Raw genomic sequence first — 18,917 nt, forward strand, 5'->3', positions numbered from 1 at the left:
CGACTTCATGCAAACAAAGTCCTTCTTTGCTCAACGATGGTAGACCCATGAATTAAGCCAAAGAGGTCACCCTTTCGGTGAATAAATCAGAAAGCTCTTGATTGATTTGCTCCATGTTGATTATTTATTCTTCCCCGGCCTTTGACTCTGCTATTGATCCTGAGTTAATCTGCAAACAGCCGCCCAAGTTCATGCACGTGCTGAAGAATATGGGGAGTTGGACAAAGAGGCTGTGTCCGTGGAAGCCATGGGTCACCAGCAGGGCACGGGTAAATAAATCGTGTCTGCTGCTTCAGAGAGTCTCCTAGGCAGCAAATCACCCTCTTGCTCCCCCTCCAAAGGTTGTATGTTTTTCTTTCGCTGAAATGGAGAAAATGATAGCCCAAGACACGTCATAAATACCAACAAGGGCTTTGTTATTAGGGATTCTGGTTGCTGGAAAGACCTCACAAAAGGTTGTGCAAAAATATCAATTCCAAACCCCTCTTTTCATGGAGCTACTTCATAAACAAGGTTGCAGATCCAAACTCGAAATATCAGTAACTCTTTAAATACGAGTATGGAGGGAGGAAGAATTCCTTCTTACATGCCCCCCCTTTTTTCAAACAGAAAGAGCCATCTTCTACACCACAGTTTCAGTCTACCCAGCCCAGGGCCGGCTCTGTTGTTTGAGAATCCGTGCTTTCAAATAAATATTTAAAAACCACATTGTGAATATTTTTCTCCCTTGGAAAAAGCTGAAGGTGTTACCAGCCCTAGGAGTCTTTTGAGTCTATTATTTCTGGCTAGACTCACGAGCGACTCCTTGTGGTCATCTCGTGACCATTGTTTTGGCGTTGCATTGAACACCCTACCCATTAAAACCACACCTAGAATGAGTAATTCAGCCTGATTCTAGGCTGTCTGGTGAGAACCAGAACGGATCCCATCCTGCCTGTGGTCATTCTATTTGCCAGCTGCTGGAAGAGACAGATCCTGTCTGTCAGTCTCACTGGAGCCAGACAAACTCAGCTCTAGAAAGAAGTGGCCATCCTAACAAATCATTAAACACAAACGCCTGCAGCCTATATTTATGTTTCTTCGCCTTCCTGCTATCCCTTTCTCTTCTTTTTGGTACGGTCTCCAGGAGACCGGATTTGGAAGCTGTTCTGATAGGAGACAGCCTATGTCTCCCTTTTTATTCTGCTCCCTAGAATTTTAAGCACTTGATACAAACAAACAGGAGTTTGCTTCCAGGAAAGGGGAGCATGGCTCGTGTACTCCTCAACATGCCTTGATATGCTTTGCTGCCATCTCTATAACCACTAGACCCAAGTCCACAGACGGCTTTCACACTGCTGCTGGTGAGAGCAGAAGACCAATCTGTATGAGATCTGGAAGAGGCCATGGGAAAAAAAATCTTTCTACTTCTTCCTTACCAGAACAGACAAAAGCATGGGTATATAGTCCTATTGTCCTACCATGTTTTCCCCAAAACAAGACAGGGTCTGATATCAATTTTTGCTCCAAAAAATGCATTAGGGCTTATTTTCAGGGGATTTCATTTTATAGTCATGTCATCTTCTGGTTGCTGCACAAGGGTGGAGAGTGGGGTTTCACTTAACTGGGGCTTATTTTTCAGGTAGGGGTTATATGATCATCGTGAAAAACCCTACTAGGGCTTATTTGCAGGTTAGGCCTTATTTTTCAGGGAAACCAGGTTATCATATGAAGGTGGGTGCGTTTATTTACAAACAGAATCCTTTGGTTCAGTTTTTCAAGTCCCGGAAGCTGGGAAGGCAGACCCTGTTTCAAACAATCACGGTTTTAAGTTTGAGAAGGGTCTTCTGTTTTGCACATTTAGCATCAAACATGCCATGCTAACGAAGCATTCTTGCTTTTAAATGCAAACGCCGCATTTTGATAGAGAGGAAGGTGATAAAGTCCAAAGCACAACCGTTTACTTCCAACAGGACCACAAATCTCCAAGGCATAGTTCAAGCATAAATTCAACGCCACCTCTGGACTCAAGCCATTGTTTTTACAGTAGCAAAGCTGCAATCCTGCATCTGGTTTCAGAGTAAGCCTGCCTCGGATCCGGCCTTCTGTACAAGCAAGCAATTGTGAACAATTATTGTTCTAAACCTCTTATGCTCCAAGAACAGCCCCACACTGTGCTTTGCCTTCACTCCCTAGTTCTGATACTCCTTGAAAGGACTTCAGAACCGTTGCTATGGGCGATGGAAGCTTCTCCTTAATTAAGCAATACCTGTTTGTGTACTTTTTGACAGACTCTGGAACTAGGGCACTGCTTGTTCCCACCTGCAGCCGATCCCTTGGAGGCCAGCCAAGACATTTTCGGACAGCGACTGGTCAGTGGCAGGTCCTTCTGCTCAAGAGTTTGGGGTGGGGGGAGGCATCATCTGGTTTTCTTCCCCCTCTCATCTTTTGTTAGCTTTTAGGCTGTATTTATAAGGCTTTGAAAGCTACATCCAGAAACAGAGAGGTGGAGTGGCCTCGTTAATAAATTTAGATTTGTTTAAATAGATACATTTATCTCATGTATGCAACTCCCAAGGCAATTTCAGGCTTAATGGCCCACCAATCCGAGTGACAACCGAATGGCTATGTTAGGGGTTTCCTTGTGCCCATAAACACACACACACACACACACTGCAGATAACAGAGCAGGCCGACAATCTACAAATTCCAAGTGATCAAGACAAAAACCTTTATTTCCCGCTGCCTACAGGACTCTTGTGCAAGGTGCAATTTTCCAAAATAAACACCACCCAGCAGTAATTCATTAAGACTCGTGTATGCTTCCCGCATGCCTAGTCTGCAAAAAATTAAGGGCTATGATCTACGGGGAGAAAGGACACCATTTTGTGGGGCTCACAGTAGTGAGCTGCATAGGACTGGAACATCAATAAGTGGTGCAAATTTTCACTATGAATCTAACAAGCAAATCAAGATATATTTTTTTGCTTGTAAAATACTATGCACTCTGGCATCATACATTATTAAAAGTTTTTCGAGGAACACAAAATCTTGCTACAGCAGTCTTTCAAATTGGCCTATTTTGTTACACTGACATACCACTCCTTTCTCCAGTGGGCTTAACAGTCGACATGATTCTCCTCCTCTTTCCATTTTATCTTCCCAGCAACCTTGTGAGGTAGATCAGAATGAGATGGCGCAAGTGACCCAAGATCACCAAGCAAGTTTGGCAGCAAAATGGGAATGTGAAACCATTTAATCCAACACATTTAGTATTGCATTGCCCCTTTCCCTAAAGGATGCTGTGTTTTCTTAAAGGGTCCCTCTTCCATGAGCACATGCACTGAGTTAATTGCGACGGCACCCAGCAGAAGCATCATTCAAATCTCTTCAGAGACAACTCATCGGAAAAGTCACCTTTTATTATCTGTCAGCCAGAAAACATTAGTATAAATGACTGACAAGTAGATTGACAATGTCATTCAACAAGCATTACAAAATTACCTTCATTTTTCATTTACGAGCAACACACAATTTTGTTTTTTCTTTCTGTTTCCAAGTTTAACACAAGAAGCAAATGACTGCACAAATTGCTCAGAGGCTTGGGTGTGGGGAAGTTCCTTCATTATTTTCCTCTTGATTCTTGTCCTGCTAGTTTCCAATCAGGGCTGTCTGACATCCCTATGGCAATAGTTAGCAACAACTGATTTTCAAATAATTACTAAAGGCATGAGCAGCAGCCCTTCTCCAGCAGTCAATTTCAAGGATCCCTACTCTTAGCTACATATTGCACACGTTTAGCTTCAGTTGACGATGAGCACGGGAGCATTTAAAGAGGAAAAGCATTCATGATTCTAGCAACAACCATAATTAAGAGCAGAAGAGCTAGCTTGAAACATTAAAAACCTGAATTCAGGGTTTTTTTGCTGAGTTTTTTTTATAAGGGCTTGGATGGTAGAAGGTAAAGGGATGAATGAAGGAGATATATAACCATGCTGGGGACACTGGCAATGAACATAAAGAAGGCATTTTGCAGGCCTATCCAATCTTTCAACTCATACATTTTCATGACAATGCAGGAAGCCCAGGCTGTGATGAAAAACAACAACAACCTTGTAGTAATAAACAGTGTATTTTACAGATGTTAAATACTTCCCATACAGATTTTTGGGGGGTGGGTGGGGGAATGAGAACAGAAATCTTCTTGGCACAGTTAACCAGTGCTTTGGAGCAGTTGCTAAAACAAGTACCCGAAAACCGTGCAAACATCAAAAATAAATCACGTAATATTCAGAACAATCTTAATCACAAATAAATCACTTAATATTCAGAACTATCTCCAGTAGGAAGTGAGAAAGGAGATACTTTCTGCCTTGCCACTTTCCTTGGGCTCTACACACCAGAGAGGCTTGACCTCAAAACCAAAATTGTATGGATAGTTTGTTTCTTTACCAAGGACTGGTTCTAAAGGAACCAGCTCATGCTCAACTTCACTCCTCCTTTCAAAAAGCACTCAGGTTCATACACACAAAAAGCACAATCTCTTCTCATTGGCTGCAGGTGATTTGGTAAGCCTACGTAACAAAAATAGCAGTCATGCTTTCATCTCCTAAAATTATTTTTCAACAAAAGACAGCTTCTACAGCCTAGTGGGTTGAATAAGAGGAGAAAAAATGCTTTAGAAGATAATTATCAAACAGAACTCCTTTTTGCATTGTCTCTAGGATTCTAGGTAATGCATTTGTCCTTATCAAAGCAATAAAAACACTGTACAGGGAACATCTGCTTGTTTAAAGCAGCTTTCCCGTGTTAAGACTTCAAAGTGATGGGAGAGAATGCAGAGAGCCAAGGAGACAGCTTAGAAAAATCTGCTGAACAAAATAGGCTGGCAGGTTCTCCTACGCAAGCCCTGCTGAAATTAATGTGCTAATAAACTGAACCCAGTAAACAGGGCAGCGCTGTATTAAAAAAGCAGGCACTAGCCATCTGTAAAGGCTGGGTGGATTTTAGGGGAAGGCCAAGCCATCCAGTCCTCCTATACATTCTGAGCCTAAACCACTACATACTGGGCTGCCTACCTGCCCAAACAATGGTGTAGTGCACTCCATGTTCTTGGAAATGGCTAATAATTCCTTGCTTGTTGCTCTAAACTTAAGAGCAATCTAAGGAAAATTAGCAGTATCATCCCCTTTACTCTGCAACATACAGGACACAGTAAATAAGCCTTTTTTCTTCTGAAAGGACAGGGGCTCCCTAAAAATACCTCAGAGCTCCTCGTATACAGCGCTTCTGCTGTAATGCTTCTGGCCAATGGATATTAGGATATCATTCAAGCATCCATTCTACAATGCCACTGACATACAAGCCAGACAAACCATCGTGTTGTAAGCATTTGGACCATTGAGGGGGGAAAAAACCCAGCACATTTCAACTTCATTTCATTCATATGATACTTCATATTAAAATATTCCTTGCATCTTACATCTCAAGAGAGTAAGAAAACAGGTACACCATCTAGTAGACAATTTCTGCGGCATGTTTCGGGTGTATTCCGCAAGAAAGCTACTACCTTATCCCATCTCCAAGCTAAGCCTCCCTTTACATCTTAGTAAATGCAGCTACCGAAGCCATTATAGCCTGTTCACTGCACAACAGGGTCTTGTAGCCTCTTGCTGGAATGACTACTGCAGATGTCATTCAGATTCCTAGCATTAACTTCACACACAGAAGCAGACAGCTTCTGGCTTTGTTTCAATGGCAACAGTGGAATATCAGGATGCAGTTCTTATGGGTTGCACAACAGCAAGTTTCAGCTCCAAATTAACATGCCAGCATGGAAATCAAAAACCACAGACAACCTTGCCATTACTTAACATCAAAGGTATTGTTCTGCAACTGGATCTTCCTTCCTTCTGCTTTTCTATGCATGATCCTCATGACAGAACTTCACGGTTCCACTACCAAGCGATGTTACAGGATAGGGGAGTTCTGTTTAGATTCAGTTCTCAAGGCATACATGGCAGTCCATCCTATGATAGAAAGAGGGGTCTATTTATTTTTAAAACTGTCTCCTTCTTGCACTTTTTCCTTCTTGTGGCCGTTACTCAAACTGCTCAATTTGTTTTCTTTCAGCTTTTTCAAACAATCATGGGGCCCCTTCCCTTCAAAAGAGGAAGGGTTTTTGTAAGAGCCTCCAATCCTATCCCAGAGTGTGAAATATTGTCCGTAATTGTAATCGAAGTATAAATGGTGATCGGTATGATGAGCAGCCCCATTGATAATATCCTTCATTACATTAGGAACGCGGTAGTCCCCGTCGTGGATGGAGATGGTCCAGATATTGACAAACACGTAGAGACCCAAATAGGTCACCTTGTGCAGTGGAAAAAAGAAAGGGTAGATGTGGTAAGGGGTGCTCTGAAGAAATCCATCCACGGGGTGGAAAGCGTGGCTGGCAAATGGAGTTGGAACCTTCCATAAATGATGAGGCTTGTGGAAATGCTGTGGAAGAAATGACAGGAAATAAAACCTTATTCTGAAGCAAGAAACATAACAAAATCATGCTACACTAATGCGTTTTTTTTCCCTGGGCCTCCAGCAGGCATAGGCCAAATCCAATTGCTTAGCATAGTAATTTGCATGAAAGTAGGGCCAATTCATCAAAGGGGAGTGAGTTCCATTGAATGAAATGGGCCTCTCTAATTGCAACTTTCTTTAGCACAGTAAGTCACACCTAGAGTAGGTTCATTTGAATCAATAGAACTGACAGAGGAGTTGACTCTTCAAATATTCAGTGAGCCAACTCTAGAGCAATTTACGACACTAATCAGCAGGAATTTAGCCACAGAAATGCTGACCCGTCTGATCACCTATACTAAGGAAAAAAAACTTCCAAGGTGAACTGCTAGAGCAGGAGTAGACAAACTCCAGGAGTCAATTTCCTACTACTGGCACTCACTGAAACCCAGAAAGACGGTGGGAAAAGACTAATGTATTGGGTTTTTTCCTTCTGGAGTGGGAAGGCAACTATCGTATTTGAAGTGGCAGAAAGAGTGAAGTTATTGTATTAATTACAGGGTAAATGATAAAATGATTTTGCAGGGCTTGATTCCATACCACTTTATTATCATGCAAATATATCTATTGTTTACCTCCAAGCTTTAGTCCTCACTAAAATGCACTGCTTTTTCAACTTTTATTTATGGGGGTGTCCCACCACTCCCACTGCCCTGATTTCTTTAATGTTTTTTTTTTCTTGTCTAGTCATTCCTCTTCTGCAGTACCAGATTCAAATTCTAGCAGAGCTGAAGATGCACCCCTTGAGCAGTTGGACAAATACAACACAACAGGGGTCTCCCTTTGCTGTACCACTCATTGCACCTATGATGCTTGTAGGCATAATCTGACTTGCCAGCTAGCAAGAAGAAAATGCAGAAAGCCCTCAGAGCTCGTAGCCATAAACGTACCACTCCAAAGTATGCAGCACACACTTTAAAAAAACTTTTTACTCTTCTGATTACAATGTATTAACAGAATCTCTGTTGTGTCTTTATGCAAACAACATTACTTTGCAGCCAAGTTAAAACATTTCCATAAATATTATCACACTGAGTTGTGTGATTTGACATGCAAAGATGCCGCCTACAAAGATTTCTTAACTTACAGGAAATAAATAAATGTTACGCTATTTGCATAATCAGGATTTCAACCCGTTAACCAGCCGGCAAGCTTTCTCACCCTCTTTTACAAGCTAATACATACCTTGTACAAAAGTTTATGATGGAGAAATCGATGAATCCAGTAAATACACATATCAGTGAAAAAGAGAAAAGATATCATGCTGAAGAAAACACCAAACCAACCTAGACAGGGCAGAAGGAAAGCAAGTAAGACAGTTCAAAACATTATTAGCAATAAGAATAAGCATTTTTTCAGCCACCTGAACAATTTCTCAACATTCATTTTAAAAAAAGCAGCCTCAGTGAGCTTTCGGCAATAATGAATATGTACACATGACTGACTGAAAAGTAAGCTGGTGGGAGGAGAGGCGGCTCTTAGTCCTTCTTATACTTCAAAGGCTTCTGCACTCACAGAAGGCGGGTGATGTGGTTTTAGTCCTTTTTTTTAACCTTTTGCATCTATTTGCTAATCTTGCATGTTTTCTCCCCACTGTTCCTAATGGGGGAGAAATAAATAAGGTGTGTCAGCTGTACAGCTGCTGTACCTTCCTCCATTCTGGGGCACATTGAGGAATGGGAGTGTTTTTGATCTACAGATTTCATCCCTCCCTTATTTTCTCGTGAAATGCCTCCTCTTTGCCCTTTTCACCAAAATACTGATGGCCACCAAACAAAGGTGTTACACATTCTCACTGCCACAAAGAGGCTTAAGAGTAGCCATTCTTGTCTGTCCATGCACTTTTTTCGTACATGCACAGAGGGGAAGCTCTGCTATGTCCTCAAAAGACTCTCCTAAGGACAGTGGGACTAGACCGTTATATATTTTTAAAAATGGGTAATGTACATCATTCAGGTGGCATCGATAAATGAATTGACCACTATTTTATTTTTTTCTTGCTTTGTCAACTGAGGGAAAACCCTTGGATTCCCTGTGGTTTGGAGACAAGAAATCTGGAGTTTTAAGAAAAATGTGTGAGGTGGAAGAACGAAGCACAGTTGGCTCTTCCTTCATCACTTTTGCACATTCAACCCAGTCTTCTTCTCCAAAACTGGGGGAGGGGGAGAACACCACGGTGCTAAAGTTTTAATATACATATCCCATGTAGTTAGGCCTTAAGAGATAGAAGAAACAGAGGATTGACCTGGTACAATAAATGAAAGCTACACTGAAAAAAGGATACACAACTGTTGAGATAAAGGCAAACACTACAGGTTAAATCCCATACAGTGGACATATTCTGTAGCTTTCTTACCATAAGGAGAGTCTTCAATGTTATCATAGAGCTTGCTGTAGCCTCTAACTTCAGCAAAGAAGATGCCAACAGTGGGGATGCTGATCCATGGCAAGGATTTGAGAGTGTGTGTTATTTCACGCTGCACCTGATTCTGAACACAAAGACAGGCACTCTCTTTAAACAACCCCCCTACTTATTTACATACTAAAAGAGTACAGGTATATGCAAAACACATTATCTCACTAGTTCTTTCAACAGCCCTATAGCTTCCTTCACATTGCAATTGACAAGTCATGGCTGAGAGAGAGCTTATGTAACAAATTACTCCATGAGTTCATGGCAAGGGTGACAGTTCAATTCCAGCCAGTTCACAAAACTATCTTCAATGTGTGTTTATTTCAAAAGCTTATCAGTCTTATCTTTTGCAAGGCAGCAAGAGAAAATGAACTACATTTCTCATCCTGAAGCACTGATAAGCAGGGCTTCTCAAGGACAGATGAAGCTTAGGAGGCCTGAGCTAAAGTTCATGCTAGTTGTAAAGGGGCCGAAATTCAATCCTGGGTATCTTTGGTTTAATCTGTAGTTCAGAAGTAAAATTTATGCTTACATGCTTCAAGTTTCAAGTCGAGTCATTTGGCTCAGACAGGCCAACGGTCTGACTCAGTATGTGGGCTGTTTTGCCTGTTCATATTCTAATAAAAATCAAAAGCAAAGCAAAGTGTGCTGTTTAAAAACCAACCTATAGTGCTTAAAGCACTCTGTACAAGGTTTACAGTTTAATTATGCGAGCTACACACTGCTCCTTCCCCAACATGTTGGGTACTCAGTTTACAAACCTTGGAAGGATGGAAGGCTGAGTTAACCTCCAGTTGGCTACCTGAGCCCAAGATCGAACTTAGGTCATGACCAGAGGCTTGACTGCAGTACTGCAGTTTGACCACGGGCCACAATGCTCTTCTAAATGTTACATAATTTGTTGTCACCTGCAGTTAAATCCACTCAGACCATCAACAGAAGAACCAAACCCAGTATAAATCTGTCCAAAGGCAGAAATTCTAGAGGGAAATGCAACTGAATTCTCCATATCCTGGCAACAGGCCACACACAACTAAAAACTTAATAATAAGTGTTATATTTAATATAAACACCAGATGAGAGCAAATGCTTTTCTTCTTCACGGTATTTCTGTTCTATCTCAGAAAACATACAGGAGCTCTAGCAAACTCCTGGTGTGAGAAATCAGAAGAGGAATGAGTCCTAATGAGCTGCATTACTCACCTCCAGAAACTGGGGGTGCTTTTTTAGAGAGTGATCAAATATGAAATAGTAGCTGAAACTCCCAAACAGCAAATAAATGACAAGGGCCCCCAGGTTTGTGATGACAAAGAGGCTGAGAAGCTGTCGAAAAGGGTCATCTTCTGCCCAGCTTGTGGGATAAATATATGGCGTCAGAACTCCAGCATCTGCGTATTTCAAAACGAGATCCATTGTTTTGCCTGCATGAAATTTCCAAGGAGAAAAGAAACAGGATAAATCAAAAACACAGTGGAAAAAAGTGCAAATGAATTGTTTTCAGACAAATAATAATAATTAAAAACAGTAAGAACAGCTACAGTAAACGTGAGGCTAGGAAGAAACAAAAATTGGGATCCCATATAGTGGGCATACTAAGTTACTATCTTACCAAACGGGTATCAGGCAAAACCAGAAGAAAAATAAAAAAGACAAAAATGTTATGACACCTTGGGTGTGTGTTTGGGTGATCAGCTGTCAAGTCAAAACGACCCTAACAGTGTTTTCATGTTAAGTGAGATATTCAAGGAGTGGTTTTACTAGTTCCACTGCCCCAGCCAGTTTCCATGGCGGAGTGGGGATTCGAACCCTGTCCTCCAGATTCCTAGCCTGTCACTCCACCTATTCCCCACCCCCAACACTGGGAATCCATAAAGGCCGTTGTATCTGAACACAGGCAGCCATGGACCTCCTTCACCCATGGGCCAGCTCCCTCTTCTAAAGCTGCAAGGGGCCAAAAGGAGAGCCTTCAAAGCAAAAAAGATGCAAATGCACCAGAATCAGGAAACCCCCTCAGTTCAAACCCATGAGGATCCCCCACCCCAACCCCCCCCAGGAACTGGCCACCCACAAACTGGGCTACTGTTGCTTCCCCATATCACTTTCCAGTTTCCATACTGGGCGTTTTATTTATTGGCTTGGTTTCTCTACCACCCCGTCGCTCGGGGTGATTCTGGAGGAACCACACGCCCTAAAAACAACACAATCAACGTGCCATGAATTCATTAGTTTAAATTAAATAAATGTTTCTACTGTTTTATGCCCCCTGGGGCCCTCTTGAGGAAAAAAGGTGTGTGTGTGCGGGGGGGGGGGTTACCAACAGTTTATATTATTAAATATTCAATTAAATTAACCATTTACATTAAACTATTTAAATTATTAACTATTAAGCCACCTGGTGAAGACCTCACCCATCCCTTCCATAAATATAACTTGGAATTAAATATATATATATATTTAAATTTAAAAAAGGGGAAGGCCCAGTGGAAGATTGGAGGGGAGGGCTTTCAAGGGTCCCATTTTGCCCCCACACCCACCTATTTTAATTATTTATTCATTTATTTTTGCAGGGAACAAGGAAGGGCAGGAAAAGCAGCCACTGCCTTTAAACCCAGCCACCCCCCACCTCCCGTAGAAGAACCTGGATTGCGGTCCTCAGGCGTCCCCTGTGAAGGGGACGACCCCGGCCAGGTGAGGAGATGGGCCAGGAAGGGCCCTGCCCCGTTGCATCTTGGGAAACTCAGAGAGAACCCCCCCCTCCGCTCCCCTCCCCCGCTCACCTGGGCTCGGGCGGCCTCACTCTCACCTTCGACGCGGCTCCCAAATCCCAGGCCTTTAAAACGGAGAGGTCGCCGGGAGGCAGGTGAGGGCCGGAGGGCGGGGCTTCGCACCACCGCCACCAATGATGTCCCCCGTTCTCTTCCTCCGGGTTGGCCCGCCCCCTCTTCTCTCCGCCAATGGCTGCGCAGGAAACGGCGGTTTCTTTTCTTTTTTGTTTGTTTGCTTTTTTTCCTCCTGCCGCCTGACGGAGCCGCCGCGAGGAGGTGGCGCGACGGTGGGCTGGTCCCCGGAACACCAGCGCCGAGAGACGGGATTGGACGGAGTCCCTTCGTGACGCGAAGAGGCGGGCGTGGTCTCCCGAGGGAGAGCCAGTCAGGGAGGCAGCTTCTTCTGAAGAGCGGGGAGAGGGGGCGGGGCCAAGGGTGGCGCGAGCTGTTCTGAGGGAAAAGGGATTGAGGGCGAATGTGGGCGAAAGGCGCGGCGGGGGGGGGGAGGGGAGGAAGCGGATTCCTGAGGGAAACGTGATTCCTGCGATATAGCCTCTGTTCGTGATATTGAGGGCTTTTAATTATTTTAATTTATTTAAATGGACGACGGCTTCTCCAATGGCTTCAAGGGAAAGGGCTTCCTGACGTTCCTCCTGCCGTTACCTTTACGACAACCCTGTGAGGGAGGCCAGCCGTCGCCCACGGGTCGAGTCGGAGCTGTCTGTCTACGGGCTGTAAAAGGCTACATGCATGTCGTTGAATCTTGGGAGTGAAAAATAGGCCAAAAAAGGGAACACTTCATTGCAGAAAAAAAAAATGAAGAAGCGCAAAGGTGAACACTTGGTGGAAAAAAAATGTGGAAAAAGGAACACTTCATTGCAAAAAAATGCGAAAAGTGAAAAGTTGTTGCAAAAAATGGTGCTAAAAAGAACACTGCATTAAAAAAAGATTTAAAAACACTCCGTTGTAAAAAAAAAGTGGTTCAAAAAAGGAACACCTTGCGACAAGGAGATGATGCAAAAAGTGAATAGTTTGTTGGGGGAAATGGTGTAAATATGAACACTTCATTGCCAAAGAAATGCAAAAAGTGAACATTGGTGCAAAAAAGGAGCACTGAGTTGCAAAATATGTCACAAAAGTGAACACTTCATTACACCTATTTTCCAGGTACTTCAGTTTCATCGTTATCCTTCAGAATACTGGTTTGCTATTGCATGCAAGCCTGACAGATCTTTGTCATCATCTTCTCATTCGTCCCTCTCTTGTATGGAAAGTACTCATGTTTTTTTACCAGAATTCTGAAGTCCAAAGAAGTCTACATTCCCTGCCCCCCCCAAAAAATCCTAAGGTAATGGTACCACCACAATCACCAGCAAGAAAAGAAAGTATTTGTACAGGTTTGAGCTTGCCCTTTAGCCCACAATTAGCTGTTTTCCGGTTCCCCTAATCTCACCCTGCAGAAAGCATTTGGGATCCTGGTGATGAAGAAGTGAAATGCCTTGCTTGGAGGAAATCACCCCCTATGGCCCTGATTACAACGGCAGCGATCTGGTGGCAATTTTTGATAATTAAAGTTCCATCACAAGGGAAGGGGATGGAAAGCTTTCATTTGGGTTAAATTAATTATTTCCAGCACTGGATCAGTTTACTCACATTTTTATGCAACACACACTGTCATAGCTTTATTCAACAGGCTTTTGCCCAGTGATTGCACAATTAGTTAATATGTTGGACTCATCATTAGACAAATTATTTTATTCTAAAAACCTCTGGGATACTTCATGTGTCAGGCATCTTTCAGTCTCAAGAGACTATGGTAACGTGTTCTGTATGGAGGACTTGGAACAGCATCTAGCGTGGCTGAGGAGGCCGATTCAAGAGTGGCGATCCCTTTCCGTGTTGTTTTGACGCTGTATGCGAAGCTGGAGTGTCCTCTCCAGAGCACGAAGCCTGGGTAAAATAATATGGAGGATAGGCTGTTACCCAAGCAGCAAATCCCCCCTCTCCAAGTTGCTGAAATAGTCCAATGGAAAGGCAAGAGCCAATACTGTACAATTGGTACCAGCAACATCACAGGAGTTGGCAAAATGACACGAACTGCCTCCGGGACTCCGGCTCTGAATTTTGCCTCGAGGTTAACTCCTGAAGCCTTTTCCATGAGTGGCTATAGCCACAAGGCAGTGGAGGTTTGAAATCGGAGTTTTCCTTTTCCTAGATGGGCTGCCTTCCAAGGCTGACGAGCCTGTTGGCTCGTCAGCCTACACTATACCTCATGATAGAGTGATGAATCAGAGCTCAGGAGGCCTGAGTTCAGATCCCTGCTCAGCTCATGGAAATTCACTGGAGGTGTGGAAGTGTATAACCACTCCTTAAATATTTCTGTTACCTTGAAGACCCTATTAGGGTTCTTACTTGATGGCACATAATAAGAACAGTTCTAAGGTTCTGAGATAAGGACACCTAGTACCTGGCATTATCAGAATGGAGAAAGTCGTTTATCAGTGCTTTCAAACTCATCCTGTTTTGAGAACACTACAAGCAAAATGATCTGTTACCATATTGCCATACACAAGTGGGTGATGCAGCTTACCTTGAAGAAATGCCTTGTGGTTTTATTTCTAATAAACCTGTGTCTGGGCAAAGCTGCTTCAGTACCATAACGGCAAAACATTGTGCCTAGCAACATAAGGCAGTGCAAACAACCTTACACGTTTTACAACAAACAGCTTACCAGAAAAATATTGCGATCTTTCTGTTTTTCTTGAAAGAAACTGCAGTTGACTTGATCTTCTAATTCCTAATTTGCTTACAGATAAGCTGGTCTTTGAATTCTTGAAGAAGTAATTAGGAGACCTGTCCCTACAGTGCTCATGGAAACCTTCACAACATTTCTCAAGGTATGACATGCATTTATTCTGTTTTCCCATCCCTGTCAACTCCCTCCCCATTGCTAAGTTCTTCTAGTGACAATTAGTTCTATTCATTTTGATGGCACATGTGCCGGAGTTTCTAAATAAGGAGGTGTTTCAGTCTGTCTCAACCTGTTGGCAAAATTAAAGGGAAAGCTATTTTAATTGAGGAAAAAATATTGGTATTGCTGTAAACTAAATACATTTATTTCAGTGTGAGTTTCTGTGGATCAAAATCCACTTCTGCAATCTTAAAAGACCACAAAAGCTTTCACTGAAACAAATTTGTTAGTCATTAAAGTGTCACAATATTTTGTCATAGTTCTTTTCTTGCCCCCCCCCCACCCTTAAGTTTATGCTTCCAGTATCTAACTTCTAATTTGCTACCACAGCAAATTTAGTTTGGCTTCTCAATGCTTTCCTGGAAATGAAGACTCTCTGTCACCTGCCATTTAAGCCTTGCCTTCCCACTGTGGCATTCAAACTCCATATTAATTGCCATCAATAACAATAAAATAATTGCCTGCAATCACTCCCCAGGAGTAGTGTGAGCTTCACTGCCACTTGCTACACTGAATGAGTTTCTCTGTCTTGCCACTTTCTGATGTATCTTTGGCACCATTTCTCTTTTAGATTCATCTTGCTATTAAAGCACATCATTTAGCCAGGGCTGTGTCCTTCATGTTCTTAATTACTTGAAATTAAGACTGACGAAATGCTGTGATAGTCAGGTACAATGCAGAGTCCTACCTTCATCGATGTATATCATACAAGATGAAGTCAGTTCCCCCTCCTTTGTCAAGGTAATCTCTAAAAGCAAGCATCTCAGCATGTACATCACTGAGGACCTACACTAAATCACAACACACTCTTCCTTGTTAGAAACCAAATCCATTACGACGCATGCCAAATTTCTCATGCACAACAGGGTATAATTTATAAATCATACGCCATGAGTATTTACTCTTCTTGTCAATTCTTTTTCCTACTGCCGAAGCAAACCATTTGCCCCCTTTAAACAGAAGGCATTGGAGCAGCATTTAAGGTTTTCTTATGAAAAAGAAAAAACAACTACACACAGCTATGAAGCAAGGCAGACTCTGACCAGCTGGACAGGCTGATGTGGGAAGACTGGACATCTGTTACAACACACAGTCAGCAGGGAGCCTCTTATTCCGTAGGGGTTTTGCTTTTGGTTTTGTTGTTGTTGATTGTTTGGTTTTGTATACAATCACCCAGATTAATGGATTTTCACTAAGAAGGGTGGTACAAATATGCATTAAACAAACAAACATGGGGTGGGCAAAGTGCCATCCATTATAGCAGAACATTTTTTCAACAAAAATATGTATGTCTAGTCCTGGAGGTGCCTACAAGAAGCGGTTTTTGCATTGGGGGAAATCACAGCTGATTCGGAGAAGACCCCAAGCTCACAAAAATTAAAACTGGAAGCAGATTGGGGACTTTTGGTTTTGAGTATTTATCATTTTTTAAAAATTTGTCACCATTTCCTGTTGATTTTGTAGACTAAAATAAACATGACTTAAAACATTTGAAACACACTCAGATGGCCTAGTGAAGCTTTGCTTCAAAAAAGAACAATAAAAATAGTTTCACCAGTTTTTAGGTTTGGTGCTATATAGCATAATCCTTAGCAAGTTAATTTTGAAGCTTGTGATCCAGGTTGCTTTACAGAGTGCTCCTCAGTCTTTTGATCCTTATTGTAAAAAGGAAAGCTCACAACATAACTACCATAAACTCAATGTGGTTATGTTCCAAAATAAACCCTATAAACATCTTTGTTTATGGGATGAGGTTAGAACAGAGATGCTTAATGGTCTCAAGGTGGTATTCTTACACAGAGAAGGCTTGTCACCACACATTGAGTATATACTGGAGAAAACAGTAAAAAAGCTTCCCAACTGTATCCTGGAAAGTACAGTGGTGCCTTGCAAGATGATGTTAATTCGTTCCGCGAAAATCACTGTCTTGCAAAAACATCATCTTGCGAAACGCGGTTCCCCATTGGAATGCATTGAAATCTACTTAATGCGTTCCAATGGAAAAATCATCATCTTGCGAAAATTGTCCATAGAAAACATTGTCTTTAGAAGCGCAACAGCGATCGCAAAAACTAATCGTCCTGCAGATTAATCGTCTTGCCAGGCACCACTGTATATCTTCTTCTAGCTGTTCTCAGCAAATTCACAGAGTTCCCTTCATACTTTATTTCAAAGCTTGTGAACCAGCTGCTTCGCATCAAAGTGAATGGCTTGGCTTTTTTTTTTTTTTTGTACACAAATAGCTATAGCATTAGACACGTAGCAGCTACTGATTCTGGTTTCTTTTTTCTTTAGAAATATAATGGTGGTAGGCAGATATGTCTTTCTATCTCTACTCTCCCAGGTTGCTGAGTTTGCCACTAAACAACTTATTGACATATTTCTCCTGGAGTGTGCAATAGGAAAGATGACCTCGCAGGGTTTGAACTTTTCTGAGGCGGCACATTCAAGCATGGTTTTACAAAGTGAGTATTTAATGGCTGTGAAGGTGTGGTAGGGAGAGGCGGAGTGGGGCAATGGAAGCCTGTATCTTTGGGAAAACTATATCTGATGCTTAGGGGGTCTGAGAACGCTCATGCAAACACTTAAGTGTTGGTGGATAATGTGAGCTTTGATGACATTTCTGAGGAGCTTTATGGAGGCATGAATGTTCCTTCCATGAGCAGAATAGGAAACATACCTCACATAACAGTAAGAGAGACTTCAAGTAGCTTAATAGCTATACGATTGAATACATTTGTCACCAACTGGCTTTAACTTTGCTGTTGCCACTAATCACCATATATCTTAGCAAAAGCAGAATCGTATGATGAGTATTTGCCCCCCCTTTTTTGCATGTGCCAGATGTTCAAACAGGACAGGGAGTAAGCCTCCACTTTCTGGCTCTGAATTTGGAAAGAGAGGAGGGGGAAAAGTTGCTACTATCATTTTTCCTAAAATGAAATGTGAAGAGAATTGGAGTGTTCTTACGTAAAACGTTCTCTGAAATTATTTAGGGGAGCGAAAGTCATTTCAGTAAGGTCAAGAGAAATTCTCAAGGCATTCCTATGTTTTAGATCAAGTAACATTGGGTTCTCAGTGAGAGGCAAGATCCAATGAGAGCTTTGCTCCCTTTTGAATGGTGGGCATGACCAGATGGGATGATGGCAGTTCCAGTTGGAGTCACAGTAGAAGGAAAGGGTAAACGTTCCTTTTGCTATAGTTCTGATCTGCCTCATTGATCACCTTATGTGTCAGCCATTATTAAAGTAAATAAATTAATAAAGCATGTAGAGCAAACAACACAGTAGCCCTCAATTCTTCCTGGGTCCCTTCTTCTTTTTTCAAGGTTTGATATTCGATATTCTGCTCACCCAATTCTTTAGCCTTGAGAAGGAACAGCAAGTTACCTCTGTAAACATTCCCATGGGAGAGTTCCATCTGAAAACTTTTACAGAGGTGGTAAGCAGAGAAATGTTTTTATGACGTGGATACAGACCTGACTGCCTTGTGTCTTCTCTCTTCTGCAATATCAAAAAAAGTTACACTCATACTTTTCTCTATGCTAGGGCAGAGACAGACTTATTTTGGAGAAGGGCGGACACATGAATAAGAAGTTACCTGGCAGGACCATGTTGCAATTATGGGCCATTGATCTTAAACTCATCAGAATCCATAACTCCTTCTGATGCAATAATACACGCCTGTGAATTATTCTGTTTTCTTTCACACTTTGCTTCAATAAGTAATTTGACCTACTGTGAAATTATTCTTCTAGCCTTAGGAATTTTCCCTCAACATTGGGTTTCTCTTTATATTGGTTCCTCCACAGTACTATAGACCAAGAAAAGACGATGGTTCTCATTCGTCCTTGAAGTAACCTTTCAAAAGTTCTCTTTGCAACCTCTTCAGACGGAATTTTTAGTTGAGATATTTTGTTCATTTAAGGCTGAAAAAAGGACTTGTTCCCCCCCCCAGAGGTCCCTGCTGTTTACTTCTGCAGGCTTTCCAGAGCAGGTGGCATGTTGGCATTCAAGGGCTGGATATGATTATGAGAAGGGGGAAGAGTGATGGGAAATTGTTGCATGTGTAATCCAAATCTGCCCGAAGATGGCAGCAGAGTAAGCATTTTTCAGATTTGCTTCCCACTGCCTGGCATATTTAGAAACAGAAAATAGCACATGAATGATTGGCAGGAGACATAGCTTTCAATGTAATCTAATGGGGTATTGTT

General features: G+C 42.2%; 2 protein-coding genes across 8 annotated transcripts in view; one reads left to right on the plus strand and one right to left on the minus strand.

The window, feature by feature from the left end:
• Nucleotides 1-3,383: 3,383 nt before the first annotated feature.
• Nucleotides 3,384-11,885, minus strand: SC5D (sterol-C5-desaturase). 2 transcript variants are annotated; one of them, XM_020792536.3, is made up of 5 exons: nucleotides 11,746-11,885; nucleotides 10,172-10,389; nucleotides 8,912-9,044; nucleotides 7,741-7,841; nucleotides 3,384-6,480 (listed from the first exon to the last, which is right to left on the minus strand). In XM_020792536.3, the coding sequence occupies exons 2-5, from the start codon at nucleotides 10,379-10,381 to the stop codon at nucleotides 6,028-6,030; spliced, it is 897 nt and encodes a 298-aa protein (XP_020648195.3). In that variant the 5' UTR covers nucleotides 10,382-10,389; nucleotides 11,746-11,885; the 3' UTR covers nucleotides 3,384-6,027. The 2 variants fall into 2 exon arrangements, with proteins under 2 accessions (XP_020648195.3, XP_078235770.1); XM_078379644.1 differs by having other exon boundaries at nucleotides 11,772-11,881.
• A 550-nt stretch (nucleotides 11,886-12,435) lies between these two features.
• LOC144584149 (uncharacterized) overlaps nucleotides 12,436-18,917 on the plus strand; it is a 40,363-nt gene continuing 33,881 nt past the window's right edge. Inside the window, exons 1-4 of one of the 6 annotated variants that reach the window (XM_078379645.1) lie at nucleotides 12,436-12,565; nucleotides 14,546-14,630; nucleotides 17,049-17,169; nucleotides 18,033-18,145. In XM_078379645.1, the coding sequence (XP_078235771.1) occupies nucleotides 14,604-14,630; nucleotides 17,049-17,169; nucleotides 18,033-18,145 (261 nt within the window). In that variant the 5' untranslated portion in view covers nucleotides 12,436-12,565; nucleotides 14,546-14,603. Of the gene's footprint in view, nucleotides 12,566-12,775; nucleotides 12,901-14,464; nucleotides 14,631-17,048; nucleotides 17,170-18,032; nucleotides 18,146-18,917 lie in introns of those variants that run through there. The other 5 variants (XM_078379648.1, XM_078379649.1, XM_078379646.1 and 2 more) reach the window with 5 other exon arrangements.

The sequence above is a fragment of the Pogona vitticeps genome, chromosome 8 (assembly GCF_051106095.1).
Source record: "Pogona vitticeps strain Pit_001003342236 chromosome 8, PviZW2.1, whole genome shotgun sequence".
NCBI classification, from domain to species: Eukaryota; Metazoa; Chordata; class Lepidosauria; order Squamata; family Agamidae; genus Pogona; species Pogona vitticeps.

Coding starts and splice junctions, on each gene's coding strand:
- SC5D (XM_020792536.3), bottom strand. CDS start 10,381: ATGGATCTCGTTTTGAAATACGCAGATGCTGGAGTTCTGACGCCATAT. Junction 7,842..8,911: donor CATTGAAGACTCTCCTTATG/GTAAGAAAGCTA, acceptor TGCCCTGTCTAG/GTTGGTTTGGTGTTTTCTTC. Junction 6,481..7,740: donor ATCATAAACTTTTGTACAAG/GTATGTATTAGC, acceptor TTTCTTCCACAG/CATTTCCACAAGCCTCATCA.